This window comes from Mustela nivalis (genome assembly GCF_964662115.1).
Source record: "Mustela nivalis genome assembly, chromosome: 4".
NCBI lineage: Eukaryota > Metazoa > Chordata > Mammalia > Carnivora > Mustelidae > Mustela > Mustela nivalis.
This window is the reverse complement of record NC_139023.1, coordinates 46408504-46421152: the sequence shown is the minus strand read 5'-3', so window position 1 is coordinate 46421152 and position 12649 is coordinate 46408504. Positions and strand designations below refer to the sequence as shown.

The window sequence follows — 12649 nt, the reverse complement described above, 5'->3', positions numbered from 1 at the left end:
GTCATATGATAGTAATATCATGATATGTGTAGTTCTGCAATCATAAGCATAAGAAGCTCTGCATCTGATTTTTGTATTTATGAAAACTAGTATCAGTGATTTGTTTTCTTTTTTAAAAGATTTATTTATTTATTTAGAGAGTGATTGGGAGGAGAGGCTGAGGGAAAGGGAGAGAAAGAATCTCAAATAGACTCCAAGCTGAATGTGGGGACTGACACAGGGCTCAGTCCCACAACCCTGAGATCATGACCTGAGCTGAAATCAAGAGTTGGATGCTTAACCGACTGAGCCACCGAAGCGCCCCTTTAGTGATTTGTGTTCAAAATAATTATTTCCAAGTACTCTTCTTTTGAGTTCCTGTAGCAGTTTAATTTGGGAATGTGCTGAGATTGCCAAGAAGGCTATTAAAAGTGCAACCATTTATCTCTGTGTATTAAGACTATTTATGTTGAGCAACCAAAAAAAAAAAAAAATACAAAACAAACTGGATATTGAAGCTAAATCTACACATTTCTAACATAATTATACCTTAGCAATGAGAGAATACTCATTTTCATTGTCTATTAGTATCACTTTCAATGTGTTTCATATAGGAGGGTTTTTTTTTTATAGTGAGGTTTTTAATTGGGTTCAGATTTCATTTGAAAAAATTGTTATGCTGCTAAAACATGTTTGAAAACTGCCTTACCATGTTGTCTTCCTGTCACTGGCCTGCTTTTGATTTTCAAATTTGTCAATTTTTTTTTTTTTTTTTCAGAGTGTGAGTGGGGGTATAAGGCAGAGAGAGAGGGAGAGAGAGAATCTCAAGCAGGCTCCATGCTCAGTGCAGAGCCTGATATATGGGGCTCAATCCAATGACCCTGGGATCATGACCTGAGTTGAAATCAAGAGTTGGATGCCCAACCAACTGAACTGCCCAGGCACCCCAAATTTCTCAAGATTTTTATAATTATGTTGATTATGAATTTGGTTTGCCTTTGATTAAAAAATATATCTAAGAGGTCTAGCAATCTTAAAATACTGAAAATGTTTAGAAGGAGTAACCATTTTTTTCTCTTAAAATTCTTTTAATTTTGCTGCCTTAGAGTCATTTCCAAATAAACACTTGTAAAAGAAAGCCTATTTCCTTTTGCTTTGATATTTTTGAATAATGAGCAAGGTTTTGCAGCTCTTAAAATCCTAGGGATAACAGACTGGAAACCAGTCTCCTTAATTAAAAATAACTTTTATAAAGTTCCTTGTTTATTTGGGAGAAAACTGGATAAAAAGGATAGAATGTGATTTGATCAATATAATTTTGCCAAGCAACAGTTAATACTGAGTTAATACTTGAGATACAAAAATGAAATCATGGTCCTTTGAATTTAAGAGTCAAAGAAAAATAGGTAGGCTGAAAATTACAATATAATCTGATGAGTGCTGTAACAGAAGAATGAACTGTACTATCTTTGTGGGGAAGTGATAGGAACAAATTGATAAAGGAGGTGGTATTTTGAGAGATGTCTTAGAAACTAGTAGGTATTTGTCAGGGTGGTGAGGGAGCACTTGCATCTGAAGAGCAACATGAACAAAAGCCTGGAAACCTTAAAATATGTAACAGTTGGGGGATAATGTTGAATGTAGTTCACTACATAGTGTAGTTCACTATGACTAGAGGCAGGGTGTCTTGGGGAGAGAAAGTATGAGAAAAGAGAAGATGTTGTTAGTTTGGTGGAAGAGCAGCTGATGAATTTGGGGAGATAAACTGGTCTATATTGTGAAGGACCAAGTGTGCCCTGTTGAAAAATTTAGATTTCTTGTTTATGCTATGGAGATTTGCAGTTAAGAAAGCCTTATGTTGGGCGCCTGGGTGGCTCAGTGGGTTAAGCTGCTGCCTTCGGCTCAGGTCATGATCTCGGGGTCCTGTGATCGAGTCCCACATCGGGCTCTCTGCTCAGTGGGGAGCCTGCTTCCCTCTATCTCCCTCTCTGCCTGCCTCTCCGTCTGCTTGTGATCTCTCTCTGTCAAATAAATAAATAAAATCTTTAAAAAAAAAAAAGCCTTGTGTTTTAGGAAGAAAATGGCAGAGGATAGATTAATAAATGGAGAAATTTGTTCATTTATTCAATAAACATTTATTGATAACCTACTGTGTGAAAGTAACTATTCTAAGAACTTGAGCTATTACAGTGAACAGAAAGACAAAGATATCTGTTTTAGTGGAGCTTATCACTTATAATTTAGGATGACAGACAATATACCAATAAATATAGTAAGTACATTAATCATATGACATATAAGGAGATAATAAATATTAGGAAAGAAGGTAGACTAAGGGAGTGTAAAAATGCCAGGTGGGGAGTAACTGCAATTTGAATGAAGTGGCAAGACATGGTTGGAAGCTGTTACAGTGGTCCAAATGAGAAATGATGAGGACTTAGGCTTAAGTGTGGGACTTTAGAATGGAGAGAAGGAATAAATTGGGAGACATATTTTTCTTTTTCTTTTTTGACACTTTTTATCCTAAAATAAAACACAGAAACTATATAATACAAACTTATAATGTAATCAGTTATAAGATGAATGAACTTGTAACAACCACTCTGGTAAAAAAAAAAATGAAACTTTGCCAGCCACACAGATCCCTCAGTTTGCTCCACCCCATCACAATCACAAACTCCTCTCTCCCAAGCAATCTCATCTTTGTGGTAATCACTTTCCTGAATTTACCAAATGTAGATCCCTCACATGAAGACACTCTAACTTGGTCTTGCCCATTTAAAAAGTTTAAACTGTATTTTTACTTTTAAACTTTTTTTTTTTTGAAGATTTAGTTTGTTTATTTATTTATTTGAGATTGAGAGGGCTTGTGTGAGCCAGAGGAGGAGCCGAGGGGAAGGAGAAGGAAGGGAAAAGAATCTCAAGCTGACTGAACGTGAAGCCTGGCATGGGATGAGTGAATCCTATGACTCTGAGATCATGACCTGAGCCAAACCAAGAGTCAGTTGTTTAACCAACTGAGCCACCCAGGCTTGCCTAAAGAAGTTTATTTTGATATCTTTTTAAATCTATAGGTTTTCTCCTTCCCTTTGTTTTCCATATACTTTATGAGCTGAAGAGCAGAGACAGTTGACCTCTAAAAGATTTTATTTATTTGAGAGAGAGACAGTGAGAGCATGAGTGAGGAGAAGGGCAGAGAGAGAAGCAGACTCCCCGTGGAGCTGGGAGCCCAATGCGGGACTCAATGGGACTCCGGGATCATGATCTGAGCCGAAGGCAGTTGTCCAACCAACTGAGCCACCCAGGCGTCCCGACATTTGACCTTTAGAACAACTTGTTATTGTGGATTTTTCTGATTGTACCCTCATGGTGCAGCTTAACATGGTCCTCTGTCCTTTGTATGACTTGTAAATTGACAGCTTGATCAGACTGAGGTGTCATTCCTTTGGCCATTACTATTAGCAGTGGAGTGTTTGTTAAGTTTATTAAGAAGCACATAATGTCTGGTTGTCTTTTGCATTATTAACAGCTGTTTCTGCCCAATGCCTAGAATTAGTAATTTATTAGGGGCTGTAAAATGTTGATATTCATTACATCTGTTTTAGTTATTATCTGGAATACTTTTATCAAGAGACATTTCCCCTTATCTATTATTTAGTTATCCTGTGATGCAGTTTCTATAGGAAAGATAAGATACATGCCTTTTCCTTGATTTTTTGATTTTCAAGGTAATACATTGGTTCTCTGTCATCCTCAGTTTTTATTACTCTATCAGTATTTTCTCCTCAGTATAGCCTTGTCTGGAAAGGGGTGCTGGTTGGCCAGTGTCAAGAATTCATAGGTCCTAGGCTGCCACAGTCTTTTCAGACCTCATCTGCTTTATTCACTTAGGCAAAAACCCCTCTCAGTTTTAGCTCCTGTTCTAAAATTGGCCTTTGATATGTTCCAGTGAAAACAGTGTTGGCTATTTTGGGGTCTTGCTGTTTTCACATCCATCACATATCCCACTGCTTCCTTCTGCTTTTTCTTGCACAAATGCTAATACCATACAGGTCTGTAGCTGTTGGTTTGTCCCCAACTGTTTGTATTTTAAGTTTTATTATGAAGTTTTGTAAATATTTTCCATGGGATTTGGGTTTTCCTATTGAGTTGCTTGGTCTGTTTTTATGTGGAAATCAGGGAGATTAAAAAACAAACAAACAAAAAACCAAAACCAAAAACCCACCCAAACCAAAAAATAACTCACTGCTTCCAATGCCATCTTCCCAGAAAGGGGTTGAATCTTTGTGGAGTTAGAGTGGAATCAAGAATAACTGAAATTTCTGACTTAGAAGATCTGGTGCATGGTGATTTCATAGATGAGGATTAAGAAATAGAAGAGAAGGAACAAATTATGAGTGGAAGATAAGATTAGTTTTTGATTTCTTAGGTTTAAAATGCTTATTGTGAATTATCCTAATATTAATACCTTCTTAAGGAATAGACTTTTAGAATTTGATAAAAAGAACTAGGTAAAAGAGCAACGCTTTGAAAATAATCAAAGACATTATAAATGGGAGAAATTACTCCTTTTTGTTAAAATTACAGTGTGAAAAACCAACAGAATAGGAAGCATGCACTTGAAGATAAAGGAGACATTAGTGAACTAATAGTTTTATGTGCTTTCCATAAATATGCATAGCAAATGCAGGTGTGCATTGAGCAAGACATTTACATTGAGGAAGACACTTTTTGAAGGTCTATATATAAGGGAGGCAACTGGGTTTTTGGTCATTAGGTATAAATGCTACTGTATATGTTTGATATAATATTAAGAGAATTTATAAAATCTGAGTATTTTTCCTATTAGAAAAATAGATGTTAATTATTCACAAAGGTAAAAATCCTAGGTAAAAATGTTAAATATTAGACTGCAGTGTACCATTCCAGATACTGTATTTTAAGAGTAGGTGGAAAAAGTTTTCTCTCTTAAGAGCTATTCTAGATAATTCTAAAGTGCTCTGGCTTCAAAAATGAATTTTAAAAATTGTATGCACATTTAGACACTTCTTTTTAAAAATTTTCCTTCATATTAAACAATGGCTTCCTTTTGACCTCTGTCTTTTCCTTTCTTCTTTTTCTTCTTTCTAAAATTAGGCCAGTGTTCAGAGACCTGAGATTAAACTTCAGTCACTAAAAGAAGATATTAAGGAATTCTTTAAAATATCAGGTTTGTAAGTTGCTCCCCCACCCTAATTCTTTAAGGCAAAATAAGAAAATACTTTATTTGGAGGGAATATTTTATCCTTAAACTTCCAATTACTTATTCAAAATTGTGAAACAGTGGCTGGATAGGTTCCTGTTTGAGGAGAATTAGAACTTTCAGATATTTCAATAAAATGCTGCAAAAATCCAGGAACGCTGTGGGAATCACTGCATTAAAGTAATCAGTTTTGAATGCTGCTTATTATTTCCTGATAAAAATACATCCTGAATGTATGAAGAGACTCCCTCGCTAAGTACTTCCTCTTTACTTTTTTTTTTTTTTTTTTTAAGATTTTACTTATTCATTTGACAGACAGAGATCACAAATGGGCAGAGAGGCAGGCAGAGAGAGAGGAAGGGAAGCTCCCCCAGGACCCTGGAATTACGACCTAAGCCAAAGACAGAGGCTTTAACCCACTGAGCCACCCAGGCGCCCCATGCCCTCTCTTATTTTCATTTGTGGCTTCTTTTTCTTCTATACTTCTTTCCCTTCTATACTTTTTCCCCCCTCCTCTTTTCTATTCTTTCAAAGAAATGAAAATCCTGATTTCTTTTAGAACAAGAAAAAGTTCCCTATTCTAACCTTTGCACATGGAAATTGAGATGTTAAGTGGTTTACTTACCCAGAAAAGTTCTAATTAGCAGCCAAGCTCACTGGTCTGATGGTACCTCATAGTAATGTTTGTTTTTTTAAATTTTTTTATTTATTTGCAGCGTAACAGTATTCATTGTTTTTGCACCACACCCAGTGCTCCATACAATCCGTGCCCTCTCCAATACCCATAGTAATGTTTTTGTTCTTTGGGAGTTTATTGACTAGTTAGTTGTAACTAATTGCTTATGATCTATCTTTGTCAAGGGCCTGGCTATTTCTTGCCCTTCCCTTGGTACATTCCTGATAGACTGGTAGTACAGTAGCCATTTCTCTTTTGGTATTCATTGGGTACCTTAGCAATGGAAGAAGGATTTCTCCCATCTTGAGAATATGGTGCAATAGGTTTACCTAAAAAATAGTGTCATACTGATAATTTTGTACTCAGTATTTGCCAACAGAGTGAATGTATAGGAAATAATTCCTTAATAACACACAGCAATTGGCAATTGATAAAGTTCTTCCACAAATGAATATAATGTTAGAGTCTTAGTGAGATAAATTTAATTATGTTGTATGCTTATTTTTAAAACTAATATGTTCATATATTTTATTCTTTTTTTAAAAATAGGTTGGGAGAAGAAACTTCAGAATGCTGTTTATAGTGAACTGAGTGTGTGAGTTTTTCCTACTTATTTTGAGATACTGTTATGTTTAGCTGTATTTACTTTGTAAGTAATGAATATAGTATTGCTATGTACACTCATTATATTGTTATTTTTCATTAGTATGTATATAACATTTCATGTAAGTTAATACATTTAAAAATCAAAGTCTTGCCTGAGAATGAATAATTAATAAGTGTTGTTTTTTACACCAATATTTTTATATTAACAATTCATTTATCTAGTATAGTAAGGGAATTAAGCTAATATTTCAGATAACTGAAGCTTATCAATATTCTTTTTATTATTGCCATTTTGGATATTACCCTTTTTCTATCTTTATAAAGCAACCATTCTAAATATAAAATATAATTAACTTCCCCTTTTTTTTTTTTTTTTGCAAAATTGGTGTTATTAGGAAAAATCAATGTTTTTGTTAATGTGGACTTGCCCTCAGAGTGTGTTGAGGTGTATATAACTATTTGTTATTATAAAGAATAAAGTTCTAGAGTTAGCTTTTATAGTTTATTCAATATCCCATTATTCATCACTTATTCATTGAGCACCTACCATGTGCTAGCACTGTGCTAGGCACTGGGAATATAGTATAGAACAAGAAATCGATTCCTACATTCATGGAGTTTATAGTCTAATGGAGTTCTTATGTCTTTTTCTTTTCTTTTTTTTTTTTTACTGCTATCAATGTGCTTATGTCTCTAGCATTCCCTAGATTCTAACACTTCTGTTTATAATTGCCCCTTCTAATCTGCTGTTAACTAGGAAACAAGATAACCCAGTTTATCAAGATTGTTTTTAAAAATAAAGAGACTCAGATGAAGGCCTGTGGACCTGTGCTTAAACCCACATTTAAAAAACTAGTATTTACTTCTTTACTTATCACCATTTTCCCAACAGATTTACAAATTCTTAAATAATACTATATTTAAGTGCTATCTGTTAATGGAAGTTGACTGTGACCATACCCCTGGTACTAGTCACCAAGGAGTAGATGTTTATCATGATAAGTAAGGTCTTAAATGTACAGTATGTATAGAGATGGCACAGGTTACTTAAACTAATATAGTTTATATATACAGTTTATAATTTAGTTTATAGTTTAATATAGAACATAGTGATTTATCTCTGCCTATTACACAGAAAGCTTGTAACTTTGTCTTTATGTCCAGTATTGGTGGAATAAAAGCATCTGGTTCTGTGTAATTACAAACAGTGAATTCTCATCTGAGGAGATATTACTGGTGATTGCTATTTTTGTCTAATCCATTCCTGAAAATTGTTCTGTGAGTGAACAGTGAGTGCCTTTTTACTTGATGGGAAGGACAATATTTCATTCATTGTCTTATTTTCAGTATCCTAATAGACATTAAATAAATATTTTTAATAAGTTGTTGGGATTTTTGAAGGAGTAAGTAATACCTTTTTTACTCGGGTTCTGCAGAAATTGAGAAATAACATAAAACATTAAGGCAAATGGGTGATCAAAATTATACTTTTATTACTGGTGAAGACTAGATAAGAGGACGTAGCTTAATGCAAAATTATACTTTTATTACTGGTGAAGACTAGATAAGAGGACGTAGCTTAATGCAAAAGCAAAATGAGTCCTTTAACTGAACTCCAAAATTAAATAGACTTACTTTCTAGTTAAATAACATTGGTGAGCATGGTCAGTTTATTATTCCAAAATTTAAAAGTTGGATAAGGCACTATACCTCTTCTGTGGTATAACAAGTAAAGCCCTAGAGAGAAGCCAAGAATGTTACAGTAATGGAGCTCTTTTCACAGGGAAGGACATAGACAGGGTGGAGAAGAAGTGTTTCCACTAACATAAATCAGAAGAATAAAGTGGACTTAGTATATTGTGTTGCATTTTTCATTGGCAGAAATCATTAGATGGACAAGTGAAGAATGCAAAAAATAGAGTAGAAGAATTCACTAGGTTAAGTAAAAAAAATATGCTCTTACCTAATAAAGGTGTAAACACATGAACTATACAGATGATACATGAAAATTGTTAACTTCATTTTAGAAAACATGACAAAGATTTTTGTCCAATTCTTGTTTAAAAGAGAGAGAAAAAATTTTGTATTCTATTATTTACCTGAAACTTTAATTGTAGGCTAGGTTAGTTCTTCCCACTTCATATTGACTACTTAATTGGAGCGCCTGGGTTCAGTCTGTTAAGTGACTGACTCTTGGTTTTGCCTCAGGTCATGATCTTGGAATCATGGAGTCAAGCTTATTTAATTATTGTTGTGTTAATAGTTAATATTTAATAGGTAATTTACATGATAAATTATATTTATGTAAGCGCTGTGCTAAGCACTTTAAATATATTGCCTTATGGAATGTTATCTTCACAACAACTCTGTGATTGTGGAATTTTTTATTACAACCATTTTACAGAAGAGAAAACTGAGGCTTAGTTTTTTTTTTTTTCATTTGAATGGGGAAAGATGATTTATTTAGGTACATGTTGTATAGATTTTAGTGGAAAAAACAATTATCTAGAAATAATTAGTTAGTGAAACTGTTTTAGAGATTGGATTGAACAAGTTGCTTTTTCTATTCCAGATGTGTTTCCTTTGGACGTTTGAGCTTTTTACTCTTAAGTCCTGGGATAAGTATAATTAAGCTTGGTAGATCATAAACACTTTATGTGTTGGTGTCCCACTTTGGATGAGACATTTCTTGAAAATTCAGTGTATGGTTTTTGAGTATTGGAACATGGTTGCTTTGCTGTAGGTACAAGTGTTAAGACTAATTTTGATAGGAGTTATTTGTTCCTATGGAAGAGACTGGAATCTCTAAATAAATGTTGAACTGTTATGTTTTCCCATTGTGCTTTTTGTGATTTCATGTAACTCTGTGTCTCAATCATTATATTCCAACCATTCTGGCTTTTTCTGATTTTTAAACATTCTAAATGTTCCTAACTTAGGGTCTTGCCTGAAATGTTCTTGCCTGGAATGTTCTTCCCCTAGATCTTTGTATGGGTTGGCTCCTTCTCACTTATGTCTTAGTTCAAGTATTAGCTCCCATAGACACCTTTCCTTCCAAATCACTTGTCTCATTACCCCACTCTCATTTTCTCATGGCATGTATTACTACCTGATATTGTTCCATCAATTTGTTTCTTTTTATAATTATTGACTGTCTTTCTTCACTAGAATGTTGGGTATATGAGAACAGGGGATATTGTCTCAATTGCCACTGTATACTTAGTACCTAGAATGGCTCAAATATTTGTTGAATAATTGTTTTCTTAATAAAAACAAGATATTTTGAATATGAATATAAAGTTACATAGAAAACAGAAAGAATCCATAAGACATTAACATTTTTAAATTCTATTAAATATGTGGAGTATATATTAGAACATGGCTCATTTGAAAGATAGTATTTATATTATTATTTCAACTATGTAAAAAATATATAATCATAGTGAAAAGGAAATTGGGAGAAATGAAAACAGTTGATATGTTAGCAAGTTCATGGATTTTTATTCAGCCTTAAAAAATTCCTCTAAATGTTAACAATATTTTTATGCTAAAAGTAACAGCTCTGACAATTTTTACATGAGCATTTACAAAGCTCAGTGATTTTAAAATTACCTCAAATTATGAATTCAGATTATTGTGCAATTCAACTTTTTTTAACAAGTGATTAAATTTCTAATCTAAAACTACAATACTAGTAGGATAAGAACACTTTGTTATGTTGTTGTGCCTTCTATAAACAGAAAATATTGCTAACAGATATTCTGGTTCACTAATGACGTGGACCACAGAGGTAAGTAATTTCTAACAAAGAAAATTAATTATTTATCAAGGTAATGCACAATATTTAGCAGGCTCTTTTTGTCCATAGGTTTCCTTTACCTAGTCACCCTGCTGCACCTCCTGAACATCTGAAAGAACCTTTGGTTTACATGAGGAAAGCACAGGTTGGCTATCGTTCATTTCAATTTTATTTTCCATGCCAAGTTGTATAATACAGAATGGAAGATCCTTATGGACATCAGGAGTATATATTATCTATTGTATAGTAGCCTGGGTAGGACCCACTCTGGCAATCTGAATAGTATTTACATGCTCTTCCTTTTTACTCTCAGTAACCAAGAAGCACACGTACATAACTACAGTTATACTGAAAATGTTGAGTAGGAGGAGAAAAAATAATGTACCATACTGGCCTAAAATTGTAAATGTGATAAAAGTATTATGTGACCATTTATTTCTCATGCTCTGTGATAGTAAAAGAATGAGATGGGAATGAACTGATTCGCTTTTCCTTTGAAATATTGGCTTTTGAAGCCAGTGATACTGATACTGTATTTGAAATTGGTTTGTCTCACAGCAGGCTGCTATTTACTAACTGTATTCTGTCACAGAACTCAAATGAACCTGCTGAAACAACTAAAATTCACTTTAAAAATGAAATTTTACACAGAAAACTGTAAAGAACTGTTAAAATAGAAACACGTTCTGTCACATGCCCTTGACCTCTAGACTGTTTTTCACTTCAGCAGGGCCTCGTGCACCTGCCTATGAAGTAGCCTATGAGGTAGCCTCTGAGGTAGCCTCTGTGAGCCTTCCTCAAGGCACTGAGTGTGACTCTCTGCCACTGCCAAAGTGTTTAATGGGCACCACAAAGTGGACCTTTCTCGATCATAGTCTCAGAGATTATCATGAAAAGTTTAAAATATATCCCAAAGAACTTCCATGAACCCATCACTCAACCTCAGTTATCACAGTGGTTCGTTTTGCTCCTGGGAAATAATCTGCTGCTTTGAATTATCATCATTCAAGCATTGGATGTGTGGCAGCTCTTTTATTTATCAACTTTTATTTTCATTTAAAAAGCTCTCAAAATCAGATGGTTAAAGGAAGCAATAACATGAAGATATTTGAGGAAATATGTAATATATTCATATCTCTGGGTGGCACCCTTAGGTCTAGCAATCAGACAGTATTATTGATATGTCATAAAGCATAATCATTAAATGATACATGTGTGATAAGATAGTTTGCTCTTTTGTTATAAAGATATAAACTCAAAAAAGTAAAAAGGTTGGATATGAATTTTTTTTGGTGAAATTTGAAAATTTCCAAAGGGAACCAGTTTTAGCATATTAAGTGTGAGAAAGAAGTTGCTAAAGTTATTTTCCTATCATGATGGAAAAGAAGTAGTAGAGAGGTAAATAATAGGTCCATTCTTCAAGCCCACTGCAGTTGCTGAGAGCACATATGATGGGTAAGTATATGTATTGTGTATATACTATGCTACTCCTCTCTTTTCTTTCCAGACTTACCCACTAACTCAGGGGTTGGTACACCATAGCCCCTGGGCCAGATCTTCCCTGCAGCCCGTTTTTGTACAGCTGGCAAGCTAAGACTATTTTCTTTTATGTTTTCAACTGGCTGAAAAGCCCGCAGAATAATAATATCTGTGACCCATGAAAATTATAGGAATTAATAAAATATATTTTATTGGAAAATAGTCTTGTTCATTTATTTACACATTGTCAGTGGGTGCTTTCACACAACAATGTCAGAGTTTAGTCGTTGCATAGATCCCTTATGACCTGCAAAGTCTAAAATGTTTGCCACTTGTCTTTTTACAGGAACCTTGTCAATCCCCGTACCACATTTTTCATTCTTTAAGGGCAGGGATTGTGTTTTTTAATTCTTGGCATCCAGTACAGTGCTTAGCCCATGGAACACGATTTATTGAAATAATTGATTCTTTAACTGTAGTCACACTAAATATGTCCTCTACCAGTTAGTGTCTGCCTATCTTTTATTTGTTCTCGCAGAGTCATCTAGTTCTTAAGCTCCCTGTTGTATTAGGCAGTTCTCTCCTCTTTGCACAAAAGCTCATTAGTCTGAATGACTCCATCAGTGTGCCCCCTTGCACCTCATTGCCTCTTGCCCTGTTTGACTTCTGTTCTGTCTGCCTTTCCAGTCCTCAGCCAATGGCTCCTTCTGTCATCTGCTTTCTTCTCCCTAACTGTGGAATTACTTAGGAAAGTCACATGAATTGTGTATTTACCATCAGTTTAGTTCTAAATCCATTTATTTGTCCTCAAGTGGATTCATTTTGCTGCCTGTCAATTATTTTATTATTCATCATGCCTTACCTGCTT

The 12649-nt window shown here is 34.4% G+C and overlaps 1 protein-coding gene across 6 annotated transcripts in view; it reads left to right on the top strand.

Moving 5' to 3' along the window:
• TBC1D19 (TBC1 domain family member 19) overlaps window positions 1–12649 on the top strand; it is a 165998-nt gene that overhangs the window by 34767 nt on the left and 118582 nt on the right. For 4 of the 6 annotated variants that reach the window (XR_014311089.1, XR_014311090.1, XR_014311091.1 and 1 more), the window contains exons 2-4: window positions 5116–5188; window positions 6447–6492; window positions 10372–10447. Coding sequence is in view for 3 of the 6 variants with exons in the window: in XM_082728405.1 (XP_082584531.1) it covers window positions 5116–5188; window positions 6447–6492; window positions 10372–10447 (195 nt within the window). In the remaining 3 variants the exon portion in view is untranslated. Of the gene's footprint in view, window positions 1–5115; window positions 5189–6446; window positions 6547–10371; window positions 10448–12649 lie in introns of all 6 variants that reach the window. The other 2 variants (XM_082728406.1, XM_082728407.1) reach the window with 2 other exon arrangements.